The 16,003-nt window shown below is 43.2% G+C and overlaps 2 protein-coding genes across 5 annotated transcripts in view; one reads left to right on the top strand and one right to left on the bottom strand.

Moving 5' to 3' along the window:
* The first annotated feature begins 6,098 nt into the window (after nucleotides 1-6,098).
* On the top strand, nucleotides 6,099-9,448 carry LOC310678137 (uncharacterized protein). Its single transcript, XM_083441497.1, has one exon. It carries the CDS (start codon nucleotides 6,109-6,111, stop codon nucleotides 6,724-6,726), a length of 618 nt encoding a protein of 205 aa, XP_083297623.1. The 5' UTR covers nucleotides 6,099-6,108; the 3' UTR covers nucleotides 6,727-9,448.
* Nucleotides 9,449-13,211: 3,763 nt separating this feature from the next.
* WAPL (WAPL cohesin release factor) overlaps nucleotides 13,212-16,003 on the bottom strand; it is a 56,094-nt gene continuing 53,302 nt past the window's right edge. For all 4 annotated transcript variants that reach the window (XM_083439906.1, XM_083439907.1, XM_083439905.1 and 1 more), the window contains exon 19: nucleotides 13,212-15,676. In XM_083439906.1, coding sequence (XP_083296032.1) covers nucleotides 15,611-15,676 — 66 coding nt within the window. In that variant the 3' untranslated portion in view covers nucleotides 13,212-15,610. The remainder of the gene's footprint in view (nucleotides 15,677-16,003) is intronic.

Here is a 16,003-nt window from a genome sequence, read left to right on the forward strand (position 1 = left end):
ACATCTAAGGAAGACTGTTTGAAATCGCTTCTTGTGGACGCAAATCCCCAAATCTCACGTGGGGTGGCAATATTCATAGTGCAGGCTCTGAAACTCAGGGCTACTCTGACAGGGTAGCGTGCCCTAGACCTGGACCTGTTTTAATCTTTTTATTACTTTTAACTCAATATGCTGAGTCTGTTCTGGGGCCATTATGTGCTTTATATATACCCGCATACTAGTTTTTGGGCGCTGGCTATTATATCTTTGCATTATTGTCTTCGGGTAACTTAAATGTCACTACGCCAGCCAAAACACCTGAATTTTGCTGGGTTGCTTGTCTCTAGTTTGTCTTTTTTCTTTTTTGTATTGTCTTATTTTGCTATGGCAGTTTGCTAATGCAATAAAGGTTTTGACTCTTTTAGATGGTACTATATATGACTGGGGGGCACAGGGTGTTAGGGGAGGTGTAGTACCTCTGGTGGGGGGAACACGTCGTACTCCTTCCAGGGTAGTTTGTTCACCTTCATTCCCCACCCTGCACACAGCTCCCACCTGTGGCTCCTAGAAGCTGCCAGCATGTGACACCAGCCACACCCCAGGAACAGCTTTGACTGGTCAACTAAACCAGCTAAGGGTAGCTGATGGGTCTTAAACCCTTGGTGAGTTAGGGACTTCCCCTGCTTGAGAAAACAAGCTCTGGCAGATTGAGCAGATATTACAATTAGTGGGTCTAACTCAAGATGGCAGTTTCTAAAGGTGCTGTAGAGGGAAGTGAGGGCTCATCAACCTGGGAAGTTAGCCCATCTAGGAGAAGGAAAACGCTGATCCTAAACCTCTGCTGCCTTGTGGGATGGATTTAGGAGAATAAAGGGCTAAGGAGTAAATCCTACACAAATCTAAGATGCTTGGATGGTGCCTTGTACGCCTTGTTTCAGAGACTCCTGCAGCCAAGATGATGCCAAATATACTGCTCTGCTTTCCTTTGGACCACACCAGCAGGGCCTAGGACCTCCATACACACTGCCCAGGCACAGCACCCTGGGGAGATCACTTCAGTGCAGCTAATGCAGTGGTTTGACTTCACCCCCAGAGATGCGCTCCATTCTCTCTCTATAGACAGATGCCAACAATCAACAACAATGTAGGACTTCAATCCCCCCCCCCCCAAGTGGCACTCCAATCCTGCTGTGTTGGTGGGCCCTTCTACTCAATCTGCTGAATGGGGCTCCTTGACTTCTGCCCTGATGGCGCCACGGACAGCAAGAGTACCCTTGCAGTCCAACCGCACAGAAAACCAAAAGCAAGAGTACCCTTGCAGTCCAGCCGTACAGAAAACCAAAAACCAAAAGCAAGAGTACCCTTGCAGTCCAGCCGTACAGAAAACCAAAAACCAAAAGCAAGAGTACCCCTGCAGTCCAACCATTCAGAAAACCTACCAAACTTCTTAAAAAGTAACCTGGATTGCCTCGGATTCTGCAGTCCCTCCCCACCCACAAACACACTGCCTTGCATTTTTTCCGTCAAATGCCCCTACAAAGGGAGGTTTGGAGGCACTTTAATCCTGCTGAGTTGTTAATTTTTAATAGGTGTTTGAAAGCGATCCAAGAGAGAGCAAAACCCTTTCAAAGTGGTTAATATGGAATCAGGTCCCAGAATGACCTTTCATTAATGCCGGCTCCCTGCAGAGATGTCTGATTTCTGTAGCGCTGTGGCATTCTTAACAAACCACAGGAGAAAGAAAACACGGGTGTGCCCTCCCCCACAGCCCCAATTTAATGCTCTTTTACATCTCTCTGCAATTGTGAAGACAAACTTCTGCTGCTGCTTTGGATTCAAAATGCAAATACAGGAAGATTGTCAAAGAATAAAGGCACTGAAAAGGGCTCGTCAGAGCTGCTTCTGGTGCCAAATGAATAGTCCGATGACACCGGAAACTGTTCTCCTGTTCCAACCCCAGCTGCCTTTCCCCCATTTCAACAGGAAACCTAGTTTTTGAGCCAGAAATTGCAAAGCAAAAAATAGTGGGTGGGAGAAGGGTTAAGTATGGTACTTCGCCCTGCTGCTTCTGCCCTTGTTGCATGGGGGGGGGGCACTGCTGCCTTGGGACTCCTCCTTTTGCCACAAATCAAATCCCTCCCTCAAGAGTCACTTATAAATTCCTAGGACTCCGGCTCAAATTTTCTGGAGAAGCAGCAAGGCAAAAGTGTAACAAGCAGAGCATGGCCAGAGGCCAAAGAGGATGAAACTCCTAAACCTTTAATAATTGTATGGAAGAGGGACTCATTGAATGTACAGAAGCCCCCTCTTTCTTGGTTTCCCATCAACAGACGAAAATAAAATCTCTTTACCTGGAAATGTCCTGAGAATTCCAGCTGGTTTGGCTTTTTGCTCAGGTACTTCCCACCAGTCCTCCCAAATACGACAGGGTTTACTTAGGTTTTCTACTATATTCAGCACAGCTTACTTCCCAAGTAGTCCGAATCCTGGCTTTCAAAGGCTTCCTTTTTTCTTCCCGTGCCAAGCAGTGGGGCGGGGGAAAGGGCTTGTGGGTAGGCTGGTAGCGCTAACTATTGACCAGACCTGCCTAAAGGCCTATGGGATGTTTGCCCATGGGGCTATATGTAGGCAGCCTTTCTAATAGCTAATGCTCCAGACAGTTGACTCTGCTCCAGAGAAGGGCGAGTGCGTCCCACTGCTATTCCAGAATGACCGAGTTGCATGTTCTGCCAGAAGGCAGGAGAAAATCTTAAATACATTGTCACGTGCAGTGCCGGATTTACGTATAAGCTAAACAAGCTATAACTCAGGGCCCCACTCTCTTGGGGGCCCCAAAAAAGTTAAAGGGAAAAAACAACTAGATGTACATTTCCCAAAATAAGATAAAATAAATAAAATAAAATAAAATAAAACCTACATATAGCAAGAGTGTTTTGTGTTGTGTAGGCTCCTATTATGTAAGTCATGGGCCGCGCCTGCTAGCCTGCACTCTAAAATATCACTGGTTTGCTCATTTCTGTATATAGGGTGCCTACATTCTTCATGTGCAAATGGCTTTAGATACCTATTAGGTCCATAGATTACCATATAGCATATATTCAACACAAAAAACAGTGACAAAGGACAGCTGGACATAAAGGGCCCCATTACCTTTAGTAGCTTAGGGCCTCATCAAACCTAAATCCGGCCGTGGTCACGTGCAAATGGTGATGTGAAAGTTGCACACTCAGGTTTGGGGGGCACTCACTTTAGAGCTGGATAGTGGTGATACACATTCAACAAGGTTGGGTTGAATGCAGTATCTATGGGGGCTAATTGAGAAAGAAGACAGGCCTCTTGTGCCTCTGGCAGTTGTGTAGGAGGCAATTTCAGCCGGCATGGCTTTGAAATCCCTTCATGTACATGACTATGAAAACGTGCAGGACCCCAAACTTCTTCAGCATACTAGAAAACTGTGTTTGAGAGGTGGGAACAGAAACCACCAAAACTGACAAGCATGGAGCACTGGTTAATTTGGGGAAGGGGTTATAAGTGCTGAGGTGGAGGCAGAATTGTGGCAGAGTTGCACATCAAGACGTTCAAACTTTGCCTCATATCGGCTTTACACATATAGCAGCATTCAGGAGAGTGGCTGAACCACTTCAAATTTTAGGGGTGGTGGCGGCGGCAGGAATACTGTTTTAAAGCTAGCTGAAGGGGGTTGGGAATCCCTGCAAGTAAAAAGCAGCCAGTATTAGCGGGGAGAATAGGTCCAGCCCTAGTCTGCTCCTTGCCATTCTTGTTTTCCATGTGCACAGTGGTGTTTTGTTTTTCACTACAGGTGAGTATTCACCCACAGTCTGAAATGGAAGACTCCATTGTGCCATCTCAGAATTCCAGTACCTCAAGATACTCTGGAGCAGGCCTTGTGAGGGCAGGTTGGAATTGTTGTTATTCCAACATGGAGGTCGTGTCTCCTTAGCAACACAACTGTGAAAGAGGAAGGCAACTGGGACTTCTCCTGACCTTCTCTTCTCCTGCCCCCCCATACCCTAATTCACTGTGGAGCAAAAAATAAAATAAAAACAAACGAGTTTACTCCAGAAGGGGCAGCACAGCAATGGGGATGTTAGACGAGTGGTATAAGATGCAACCTGACTGTCCCACCATGAGGGAGTTGTTGAACCATGCTTGACACAATGTGTCTTCTTTATTATCATTTTACACAAGGGGTGAGGAACCTTTCACAGCAAAAAGTGAGTGGGGCAAAGCATGGGACTTGGCACATAACCTTGTTCCTTCTATTCTGTGCTATGTCCCCCTTTATTTCTGATTTATAGAGAGAGAATGCTGCTGTCCTGTATTTTTCTTTCCAGCACCTATGGCAGAATGTAATAAGATTTGCAGATGAGCATCTCAAACTTGTGTGTGTGTGTTTTGCATAGTCCTAAAATAGCATAATGCTGAGAAAATGCTAATCCACAGCAGTGTTTTCCTGCCACATTTGACTGTGGTAGCCTTAAATGTTAATAAAAATCATTGTTTTCCTGAAGGTATTTCATTGTATAGTAGGCCTCATTCCAGCTAGGCAAAAATGACAGGTTTCTAATCCAGGCAGGCAAGGCCACAGCACTTGGGGGTGTCACGGACACCTGAACCCTGCTTTTAAGTGTAAATAAAAAATGTTGGTGTTTCAAATCATGGCTCTCCTGTGTGACATTCATACAGTGCAGCTTTGGGAGCGGGCAGTCAGGACAGAGTCTTTACTTACCTCATTTGTTTGCAAGATCTAGGCCCCAAACACCTCCATTTTAGATCATTTAACAGAATTAATGAAAGCAGGAAATTTTCCACTGAGTTGTTCCACAGCTGCAAGGTAATGACAAATGGAGTTTGCTGTGACCCTCAGGGCCACCATGGCTGCCGAGACTGACATTTGTGTCTGCTACCAGAGCTGAATCGTTATTTACCCAGAGGTGGGATTGTGCAGTACCGGGCATGGTACAATTATTTTGGGGCTGGAAGTAGTTTTAAAAACACACAGGTGAAAAGGCCTGCTCTGGTTGTAGTAGCAAGACCTTCCCAGGTAAGTGAAGGAATAATTATTGATTTATTGCATTTATATCCCGCCCTTTCTCCACAACAACCCTTTGAGGTGGGTTAGGCCGGAAGGCAGCAAACGAAAATTTGAATCCTGGTCTTCCATGTCTTAGTTCCACACTGTATTCATTGCACTTGTCCATTAGCCTATCAGAGATAGGGCAGGTATCTTACATGTATGTTTGGCAGTGATCCTTTGCATATTGGTTGTAATATTGTGGAGCATGAGTGGTAGTGAATGACTGTAGTAGTTGTGGGGAATGGATTGTGAAGGTGAGACTGGGTGCACATTGCATTAACTGTGTTTTATGCAGGTTGGGATTTTGCATTCTGCTGCCCTGCAGCGCTCTCCAACTTGATTTCTATGTATATTGTATTTATGGATCTAGTGATAGCTTATGTATTTGTAATTTTCTCTCTCCTTGTAAATCACCCAACGTTGTTTTTATTGTACTTTGTCCTTGTGTGCATCTGTGGTACTTTTAATTTATTGCAAACCACTTCAAGATCTCCAGATAGTAAATGGAAATAATAAAATGACTAAATGACTATTGTCCTTGCCTTCCAAAGCTTTTTAAAAAAACAACCCTGTTCCTGTTTCAAACTCAAAACTGCATGCGATCCTTCCATGTGGAAGGATCTAATTACATTTTAGATTAGAGGATTAACGCCTCTTTGATTCCTGATGCCACACTTCAGAGGATCACTCGAGAGAGACTAATCCAAATTGAATGAACTCCCTTAATAGACTCCCTCCACCCCAATCTCCTCCTCCTCTTTTTTCATTTTCCTTTGAAAGTGACAAAAGTTGTCACGGTTTCGCTTTGAAACCCCCGTGGGTTTTGTTTGCAAGCCTCCTCCCTTTCCCCCAGTGATCTGCCTCGCGTGTCTCGTCCTCCCCCTGCGCCCCAAGCTCGGCAATATAAACAAACCAACCTCCCTGCTTTTGACTTGCTCATTCGCACGTGCTCTCCCCGGAGTGAAAAAAGGAAGTGGGAGGGTGTGCTTGCAAATCTAGAGAGGCATCCAGATCTCCCAATCGGAGCTAAAATGAAAGAGCTCCGCTCCCAACAGCAGCCCCTAGGGTGGGCCGGTTTTGAAACCGCCAGTCCGTTGAGACTCCCTGCCTCTTGGCACAAGGAGGGGAGGGAACGAGGAAGGGCGCCGGCTCAGCAGCAAGAGAACTCTTCGCAGCCTGCACTTGCTGTCTGGGCTGTACCCGATCAGCAGCTCCTCGGTAGATCCGGCTGCCGCGATCACGTCAGGGCAACGTTGAGCGCCGCCCGCCGCCTGGACGAGGCGCCCGCGGCGGCGCACAAGAAAGCGCTAGGCGCTTGGAGACGCCTTGGCGAGCCTCCCGGCGGGGCGTGGATCCGGCAGCGGCGGCGCTTGGCCGCCAACGCCCGCGAAAGGAGGCGCATGCTGGTGCTCAACGTGGCCTTCGACCGTCTGCGGAGCGTCGTGCCCGCGCTGCGAGGCGAGCGGAAGCTCTCCAAGGCGGAGACCTTGCAGATGGCCAAGATCTACATCTCCATGCTGAGCGAGCTGGTGCAGGAGGTCGGCGCCGGCGCGCCGGGGAGAGAAGCGGCAAGCCAGGCTCCTACGACGCCACCCGGAAGCGACGGAAGCCGATCGCCTCCCGCTGCCTTCCCAGGATCACCAAACTGATCCTGCGTAGCAGGGACCTGCTGCGGCGGAGTGGATCCCTGCCCCACAACCCCTTGCAAAAACTGCTCTCGCAAGGAGAGGTGCTTATGCCTAGAAAGCGCGCAGGACTTCGGCTGCAGCCTTCTCCGCCCCGTCAAAAACCCCTGATCTGCACCAGTGTGCAAACATAGAGGGTTGTTTGTGTTTTTTGGAAGGGGGGGGGCAAAAAAAAATGAAAGTTTCACTTGAAAAGGAGGGGGTTGCTTTCTGGATAGACAAGACACGCTCGTTCGGGGAGCGACTCCTCTTCCGTGTTTATATTATGTGCATGGGCGGTGTTGTACAAGTAGGATTAAGCTTGGGGTAGTAAAAGCACTAGGGAGGGAGCCCCAGTGGACAGTGGATCGTACTGCGTTAGGATTGCGCTGCTAAAGTGCGATTTTATCAACCCGTTAGGTTTGCAGTCCAGTCCTGACCCTAGTTTGCTGGAAGGGAGCCCCATTGACTTCACCAGGACTTCCTTCCGAGTAGTCACTGTTAGGCTTCCGTTGTTACTTAAGGGTGAGCCCCATTTAATTAAATTGGACTTCTCAACAGAGATGTACAGGCACGCTTGCACCTGGGCATGAGAAGCATTGTCTTCAGAACACCTAGGGAGCATCTTCCTTACCTTAGCCTGTAAAGCAAGATGACAGTGAAGTCACTGGGTGGGTCTCAGCCTTAAGCCAGTGACAAAATGTTCACGTTGTTTGCAGTGTAATTAAAGGTTTGTAATGAGGACAAGCTGCTGGTGCATGTCTGCTTCAGGGGAAAAGGCAGAAGCTGTACAAACCCTGTATATTTTACTAAGAGCCTTAAAGCAGCATGAGTTAAGTGGACAGTAACAGTAGGATCCTGCACGTGTCCACTCAGAAGTCCCCTTGAATTCAATGGGGTTTACTCCCAGGTATGTGTGCATAGGATTGCAGCCTTTCTTAACCATCCATGAAGTTGCAAAGACATCTGTCTCCTTCTATCACTTATGCAATGGTGTCTGACCAAAGTTGAGCTTTTTTTAGGGTTGAAGTTGTTGAGGGTTTTTTTTTAGGATTTTACCCCAGGAAATGAACCGCCACAGGGGCCGGATTTAACCAACTGGTGGGCCAGATTAGGCCCCCAAAACAGACTTTGCACATGCCTGGCTTACACCGGTATGACTTTATGACTTAAAAAAAAAAAAAAAAAGCCTTTGAGTGCCTGCCATCCAATGAAGTGTAATGTAATGTGGAGAAAATAGACAATGTGTATATTTTTTTCAAAAATGGTAGGTTTCCCCCCAGAACGCACAACCTTCTCTTCCGGCCTTCACTGCAATCCCTTCCTGGTTAATTAGCTTAAGCATCCCCATCACACAATGCACAATTAACCTATCACAAGAGACAGGTAAAGGGGGTTGGACTAGATGATCCTTAGGGCCCTTCCAGCTCTATAATTCTGTTTTGCATATTTGCCAACAATTGGCTATGCTCTTTGGGGCTAATGGACATTGAAGTCCAACCACACCAGGTTCCCTGTTCCTGGCCTTGTCAACAGCTGTCGCCAGTGTTGGAGAACTTACATACAGGCTGTATAACTGACATGCAGATGTGAGAAAGCGGACAAAAGGGCATGTTGTTGGCATGCCCTGCTTAAAAGCTTCCCAGGCCCAAACTAGGCCAGTCTTATACACACCTACCAGGGAGTGAATTTCTGAGATGGAGATAGTGATGGCATTTTAAAAGCCTCTTTTAAACACATCTTTACTTAAGCTTTTCTTAACTCTTGGCGCTTGTACACCGCTCAGTTTTGTGACAATACAGCTGCATTTTCTCTTTATATCTCTGACACACACTTTACCCCTCAAATAATCCTGTAGTTTAAGGGATGCTGGGAATTGTAACTGTGAGGGGGAAAACCACAGTGCCTGGAATACTTTGAAATAATGTGTTTCAAATGTGCTGTAAAGGTACACTGTGTATATACCGCCATTGGAAGGAAATTGCATTGAATATTGTTATATTTTTATTATTAAACCCCTTCAAAGAGATTATAATATTATGCAGACTATGTTTTATATAAACATAGACGCAATGGAGTTTACTCCATGCCAAACATGTATAGGCTAGTGCTGTTAGTTACTGCTTTTAGAAACAAACAAAATTAAATGGATCTCTGACTCAGGCAAGGTGTTCTTATGTTGTTAAATGTGATCATGAGCATCATTAGCTCAGCGTTCTTCCATGTTTGTCAACAAAACACAGCGTTTTCGTGGCATGTCTGGGTGCAATTACACAAATTGTATTTTTAAAAGATTAAATCCGGATTACTGTTTTGAGTATATGGAGTAGAGTGGAGGAAACCTGCCAACGCTTACTGTTGTTTAGAGTGCAGTTCCCATCAACTCATCTGGCTGAGGCCTTTAGGCGTGGAGAGTCCAGCTTCAACTAGAGGACCACAGATTCTCCATCCCTGGTCTAAAAGGTAGTAAATAAATTAACCACTGAAATAATTTACAAGTACAGGTTGGGGATGGGCAAATATATCCATTTCAGTTCTACACGTTGTCTTCAATTTGGTTTACTTCATGTCCACATCTGCATTTTTAAAAGAAATCTTTTAAAAAGTGCACACGTCTTTTCATGTTTTTGCAAGCCATTTCTTGGTTTCTGGAGGCTTTCCTGTTGCTATTCTGTCTCTCACAGCTACAATAAACCTACCATTAAAATTATGGACTGGTCATTTCTTTGTCAGAGGACAAGCGGGCAAATTTAGCAGGGGATCAAATACTTTTTCCCCTCACTGTACACCCTCCTCTTGTCACAAGACAGAAGTACACTCTTCTCAAACTCATCTTCAAATCCGTTATTCTCAAATGGCTTACTAAATTTGAGACACACTGCCCAAATATTATACTGTTGCCACATCAAGCCTTAGCCTTCTAGAAATTTGGGGCAGCAAGAGTATGTTTTCAAAGAAAATCAGAAATGAATTAGCGAGAAGCTACTTGCTTTTATTCTATTAAGATAATAAAGGTCCTTCATAACTGCTGAAGGTGGCATTTCCTAGACATTGTTCCAGTTAAGTGGATTTTCTGGAAGTGCTTATACTTGCCTTCTGAACGCTGTGTCGCTGTCAGCATATTTTCAGAAATAATCATTGTGCATTAAGAGACGAAGGAACAGAGGATGTGAAAACCACTTGGAGTCCCAAGTGTAATAATTTCTTAGAAGTCCAAGTAAAAATGGAAAGCCAACATTTCACTGCTCAAGGGAAAAATAATTTCGATTTCATATATTTAGGAGCCACTGCACAACACAGCTGAGTCAAGTTCAAGGTGCAAATTTTGCCTCTCTTCACTGGGTGACAAGCCATTATTTTGGATTTTCTGTAATAGTGGTGTGTGTGTGCGTATGTCTTTTTATTGTTGCAAATGGCTTTGGATGGGTTTTGTTCACCAAAGCTGTGTTTTTAAAAAATAAAAACAACAAACTTTCATTCCACTACAACCTCTCCCATTGTCTCCATTATAGGAGAACCTTGTTCTGAAGCCTTCACCTACTTTCTTGGCAACATCCAAGGACACTGCATGGGGCAATAGGGATTTCCATAGACGCAGGTAGAGCTCTGTTCTTCCAAGGAAGGTGCAGACACTGCAAAGAGTCATTGTAGGTCTAACCAGAACTCTGTGTGTACTGCTCTGTGGCGAAGTATTACTATTTCAACCCAACACCGGTAGTATGTCCAGAAAAACATTCTACCTATCTCAGGGGACGGGTATCCTTGTAACTTTACCTTGCAGGTGCAAGTAATTATTAACCATTCACTCTTATCTGCGCATCACAGGGTAGGTTGATATAAATCTATCAGGCCCTTGTACAGAAGGAGCCATTATATAAGCTAATTTCAAGACTGCATGATTACACCTCATTATTACTGCTGAAGAGCAGATCTACAGTACCAGAAGCACTTCTAGTGCTTCCAGAAATAAGCCATTATTAAAGGCATTAGCACAAACACATTAATTTATCATGCAGATAGAACAGCTTCTCTCACCATGTGTGCCCAACATAGCCCTGGCAGCTTGCATAACCAGGAATCTTAACTTGAACTAAAACTGCAGTGTTACCGGCAAGTAAGCTTTGACCTGGCCTTGCTCTTTAGTTAAAAAGGGCTTTCCAGTCAGCTTGTTTGGGGCCATTTTCTAGAAAGGTGTATAAATCAGTGTCGATGTTTCACTGAAATGAACTAGGACCTTTTATTTAAATTAAGCCTTGAATTAGGCAGTTCAACCAAAGTTTTTCATAAGGCCCCTGTCATGAATTAAGCTTGATCTCAATTTTAAGCAATGAACTTGAAGTCTACATATTTTGACATAAAGATGAACAAGCCACTAGGTGTCTTGCTTTTCGTGGCAGCTGTAACTCCCAGGGTGCTATGTGCATAGGATTTTTCTTCGGTGGGGTAAAAGAAGGGAAATAAGTGTATTTTTTGTTTTTGAGCAAATTTACTCGTCTGCTGAAATTGCATAGGGCTAGCCCATCATATGTAGAGCATCACTGTGAGCTAGTCCATAGCAATGCCAAGTATGTACACTTTGTACCATGTCCAACTGCATTCCATAGCGCTCCTGGTTATTTCGATTTGAGTCTCTGAGGCCTCACTGGCCACAACTAGACATCAGACAATCTTCCGCTTCAATACAACAGCAGTGGGGAACTTTTGGCCTGTCAGTTCATCCCACACCATTGGCCATGCTTGCTAGGGCTGATGGGAGACAGCATCTAGGATCTAACATCTGAATTAGCCACTTCAATTCAGCAGTGACCAGCCCGTTAATGCATATGAAAACGATGGTAGACAAAGCTAGATAATGATGCCATAGAACTGTAGAGTTGGAAGAGACCAAGAGGGTCATTTAGTCCAACCCTTTACAATGCAGGAATCTTACACCCAAATCCATACCCTGAGATTAGGAGTCTCATGCTCTACCGAATGAGCTATCGTATAAACCTAAAGCCTAAATATGAAAAAGTTACATATATTTAAATTGATGCTAATGCAAGAAAGGTTGTTCTTCGCTATTGGTAACTAACACTAAATCTAAACAAGATTTTTAAAAGCCTTATTTCGATAGAACAAATTTAATACTAGCATGCAAATTGAAATGTTGCATACTTTCATTCATTAGCCACTCAATTCTCAGAGATTTACAAACAAACTTGAATGCACATGAACATACTAACAGCATACCATGAAATGATAGAAGAAATTGGGTTTAACACACAGGTCAATTCATCTTAGGTTTCTGGTGAAAGCAGTTTCTAGCAGTTGCATACACAATGCATGCGGAGCGACCTCAATACTTACCTCCAGCAGAGCTAACATTCAAGTTATCCATAAGTAATTACTGTATAATTGGCATGGATACCTTTTTGAAGCCCAGAAGCATGTGTTGGCTACCAGATGGGTGCTACTGGCTGAAAAAGATAACTGACTCTTATTAAAATGTTAGTGCTTATGAAGGAAATGGCCCACTATCTAATCCAGAGCTTTCCAAACGTTTCATGTTGGTGACACACTTTTAAGACAGGCATCATTTCGCAACACAGTACAGTGGTGCCTCGCAAGACGAAAAGAATCCATTCCGCGAGTCTTTTCGTCTTGCGGTTTTTTCGTCTTGCGAAGCAAGCCCATTAGCGGAGTAGCGCTATTAGCGCTATTGGCAGTTTAAGGGCTAAAAACGGCTTCTTAAGGCTTAAGGGATTCGCGGTTTTGCTGCTAAAATGCTTTTAGCAGCTTAGCGCTTCAGGAAAAGGGGTTTTGGAGCGGAAAAAAACTCGAAATTTTTCGTCAATTTTCGTCTTGCGAAGCAAGCCCATAGGGAAATTCGTCTTGCGAAGCGCCTCTGCAAACGGAAAACCCTTTCGTCTTGCGGGTTTTCCGTCTTGCGAGGCATTCGTCTTGCGGGGCACCACTGTAATTCACTTTTACTAGCAAACCAGAGGTTAAACTAACTCCATATAAGATGGACACATATTGCGCGGCACACCTAAACGCTGTCACACTAACGTGTGGTGACATGCAGTTTGGAAAGCTCCAATCTAATCTTTAGCACCCCAATGAGAAATACTTTTACCAATGACACTCCAATTATAACAGAAGTGGACAATGACATGGGATTCTCTTATATTGATTGTGGAAGCACAACACAGACACCATGGTGATGCTGCCACAAAGAGCTATGGGGAAGCACTCTTGTCAATCTTTAATCTACCCTGGGCAGTTGTTCCTTTAATAACAGTTTGATCTGCAGCAATTACCAAATGATAAAATGTTTAGCACCAGCTGTTAGACAACCCAGGCCAAGTTCATTTTCTGATCACAGAATGGCACTCATAGTTAGAATAATTTCAAGATGGCAGCCATACCATTTGCTGTTTCACATTAAAGGTCTCCAATAGCAAGAAACTATGCTCATTACATGTATGTTATGTATTGAAAGTAGCAATTTTTATTCGAGTTAAAATTATTTACAAAAACCAAAAGACATACTTCATGAAACTGGTACAAACTATTATTCCTGCCGTTGGCTTTTGCTCCAAATATCACAGCTGAGAAATACTGTATAAAATAAAAATAGGATTGGATTCAGAAAAGTACTCTACTGTTCTAGTTTCCAATTGCGCTTATTTACATATATATTTACAGTGGAAAAAAAGTTACTTTAAAACTTTTAAATTTGAAGGTTGGCCTCAAGTACCCATTTAATGCAGAGCTTGATGAGGTTTAAAACAAGAAAACACACTGCAGCTTGCAGAGTGGTTTCCTGACCCTCTCTCCAAAAACCAAACAGTCTGCATGTTTCAGTGCTTGCTAATTAAGAAATGCTCAACACAACGAGTTTAACCAATTCCGATCCAGGTCATTACCAGTGTAACAGAGAAGTGTGGCTTCTGATTCCACCTCATCACTGCATCTATTTTAAAATCATCCCCCGTCATTGCGCATACAGAAAAAAAGCCTAACTTAAATCTATATGAAATCCAACTAAAAAATGAAAGCCATTGCTCTAAGTTGTTAAAACTAAATGCCAAAAAATATATCCAGTAAATCCTGCATCTCAGAAATAATTTACAAGTACAGCTTTACTAAGTTGCTCTTCCTCTCATAAGGAAGCTCTATCCAAGGGAAAACATAACCTCAGCATTTTTATTTCTAAGTTACACTGGTACATTGTAGGGGGGTAGTTTGCTTAGTTAAGATGTTAAGGAAAATAAAAATAAAAAAGCAGGACCAATATAGGATTTTGCTTCTAATCAGTCACTTCCTTACCAAATTCCCAACAATCTGCATTATCAAAAATAGGAAGACATAGAAGGCAGCCACTGTATGTAAAAATTTTACAGCTGGCACTGATACAAAAGCACAAGTTTGTAAGTTTATACATGGAGATAACACAAGATCTAAAAAGCAGGTTAGATTTTCTGTTATTTCTCCCACCCCTCATTATACACAGAACTAATATTTTTATGGCTTCAAGTTTTACAAATTCAATGAAGTAACATGATGCAACTAGCTACACAGGTAATGTGGAAAGTGTCTGTGATGCAAATGTCTCAAAACATTTTGTGAATAATTCAAGACCAGCTTAATAAAAACCATGAGCAATTCTGTCCATCGGAACAATGAGTGCGAGAAGTCACTAATGTCCAAAACCTCTTTTACAAAAGTATTTAGCAGGGATTTTTGTTCCATTAAAGTCTCAACACAATCCTTTGCTGTGAACTAGAACCCCATACTGAACAAAATCTTCACTATATTCAGCTATTTAAGGCTTCGTATTGTATGCATTTACCTGCGCCATACTAGAGAAGAAATAGAAAGATTATGTCAACTGGAAACATTAATCCCCACTGGTGTTTTAGCTCCACATTTCTTCCTTGAAACAAAAATCAACAGCTTCTTTTCCTTTCTTTTTTGTGCATCATGAAATGTAAACTCCCCTGGCATTGAACATTTTTTTCACATTGTCCTTTTTAAGCAGGGTGCTTTACAATTCCTGCATTTCAAAGAAATACAGACAGCCACCAGCTGGGAGGGGATTATTATTTCTTCTTCTTCCCGCATGCCTCTCTTAGAGCTATGAAGTGTTATGGTCAATCAGTTTACAGTACGTAGGCCACGACAATTTTAAGAACTGAGAAGTAGTTTCCAACAACCCAATTTTCAATCAAAACAGTATAAAAAATAAACTATCCAAGCCTCAACCTCTTTGGATTCCAACACATTTTAAATATAGACAGTAGTTAAAATCACAAAAAGTATTTAAAATTTTTCTATTTCTTATGATTTTGGAATAATCTCTTTAAAAAGCAAGAGCAAATTAAACTCAAATCAGAGCAATGCTGCTGCCCAGAGCATCTTTATTAGAAGATTTTTGATACCTCAGTAGCTAAAGCTGCCTTTGCACCTGGCTGGCATGAAAAACAGTGGCTCAACAGTAAACAGCAGTTGCACTACCAGCAGCAAGTTTTCCCCTTTAAAGTTGTCACAAACAAAGCCAGAAAAATAAAGAGGGAGAGTAAACCCTGCCAAATATATTTAAATACTGCACTGCATTATTATAAACATAATGAATTCTTGATTTGCTTTCCTCAGATATTTCCCCCCTAATTTTTGATAGTTGCAGATTGATGTGGTGGTTAACTGTCTCTCGGAAAATGCCGAGTGTATGGTGAAGAGACCAGGTAGCCTTAAAAATCCAAACACGAATGAGACTGATGAATGCTCTCGGTGGTGCTTCCTCGAGGACTTCTTTCACGACTTCCTTCCTTTATCGGAGGGGTAGAGCTCCAGCATTCAAGTGCCTGCGGCAAGACTCGAGTTTCTAGCAGTGTTCCAAGTATTCAATCACTCTAGAGATAGTTTTCTGGCCTGTTGTCCCAACAGCACACTGGGAAGGAAAGGAGGTGTGGAGGGAAACACGGGGCGTTTATTAAACGTTTAAGATGCATTTTCCCACCTAATTTAAGGATTATGTGACAGCAGGTCACAGTCTGGAATGTTACATCAACCTAAGTAGCAACAGTTCCCCATTTACAAGCAAAGCGGTCTATTTACAAACAGTGGCCTGTAATTTATAATGTCTCAGCCTTAGAAGAAGTCATCATTTAACATCTGCTGTTATTTAAATAAATTTGCAAAAACAATCTTGCAACACCAGGGAGATTTGCTGCAGCTGCCACAGCGGATTTGGCTGAAGGTGATCTTAGTTTTTTTT

Source organism: Podarcis tiliguerta, assembly GCF_965153285.1.
Source record: "Podarcis tiliguerta genome assembly, chromosome: 5".
In the NCBI taxonomy this organism is placed as follows: Eukaryota; Metazoa; Chordata; class Lepidosauria; order Squamata; family Lacertidae; genus Podarcis; species Podarcis tiliguerta.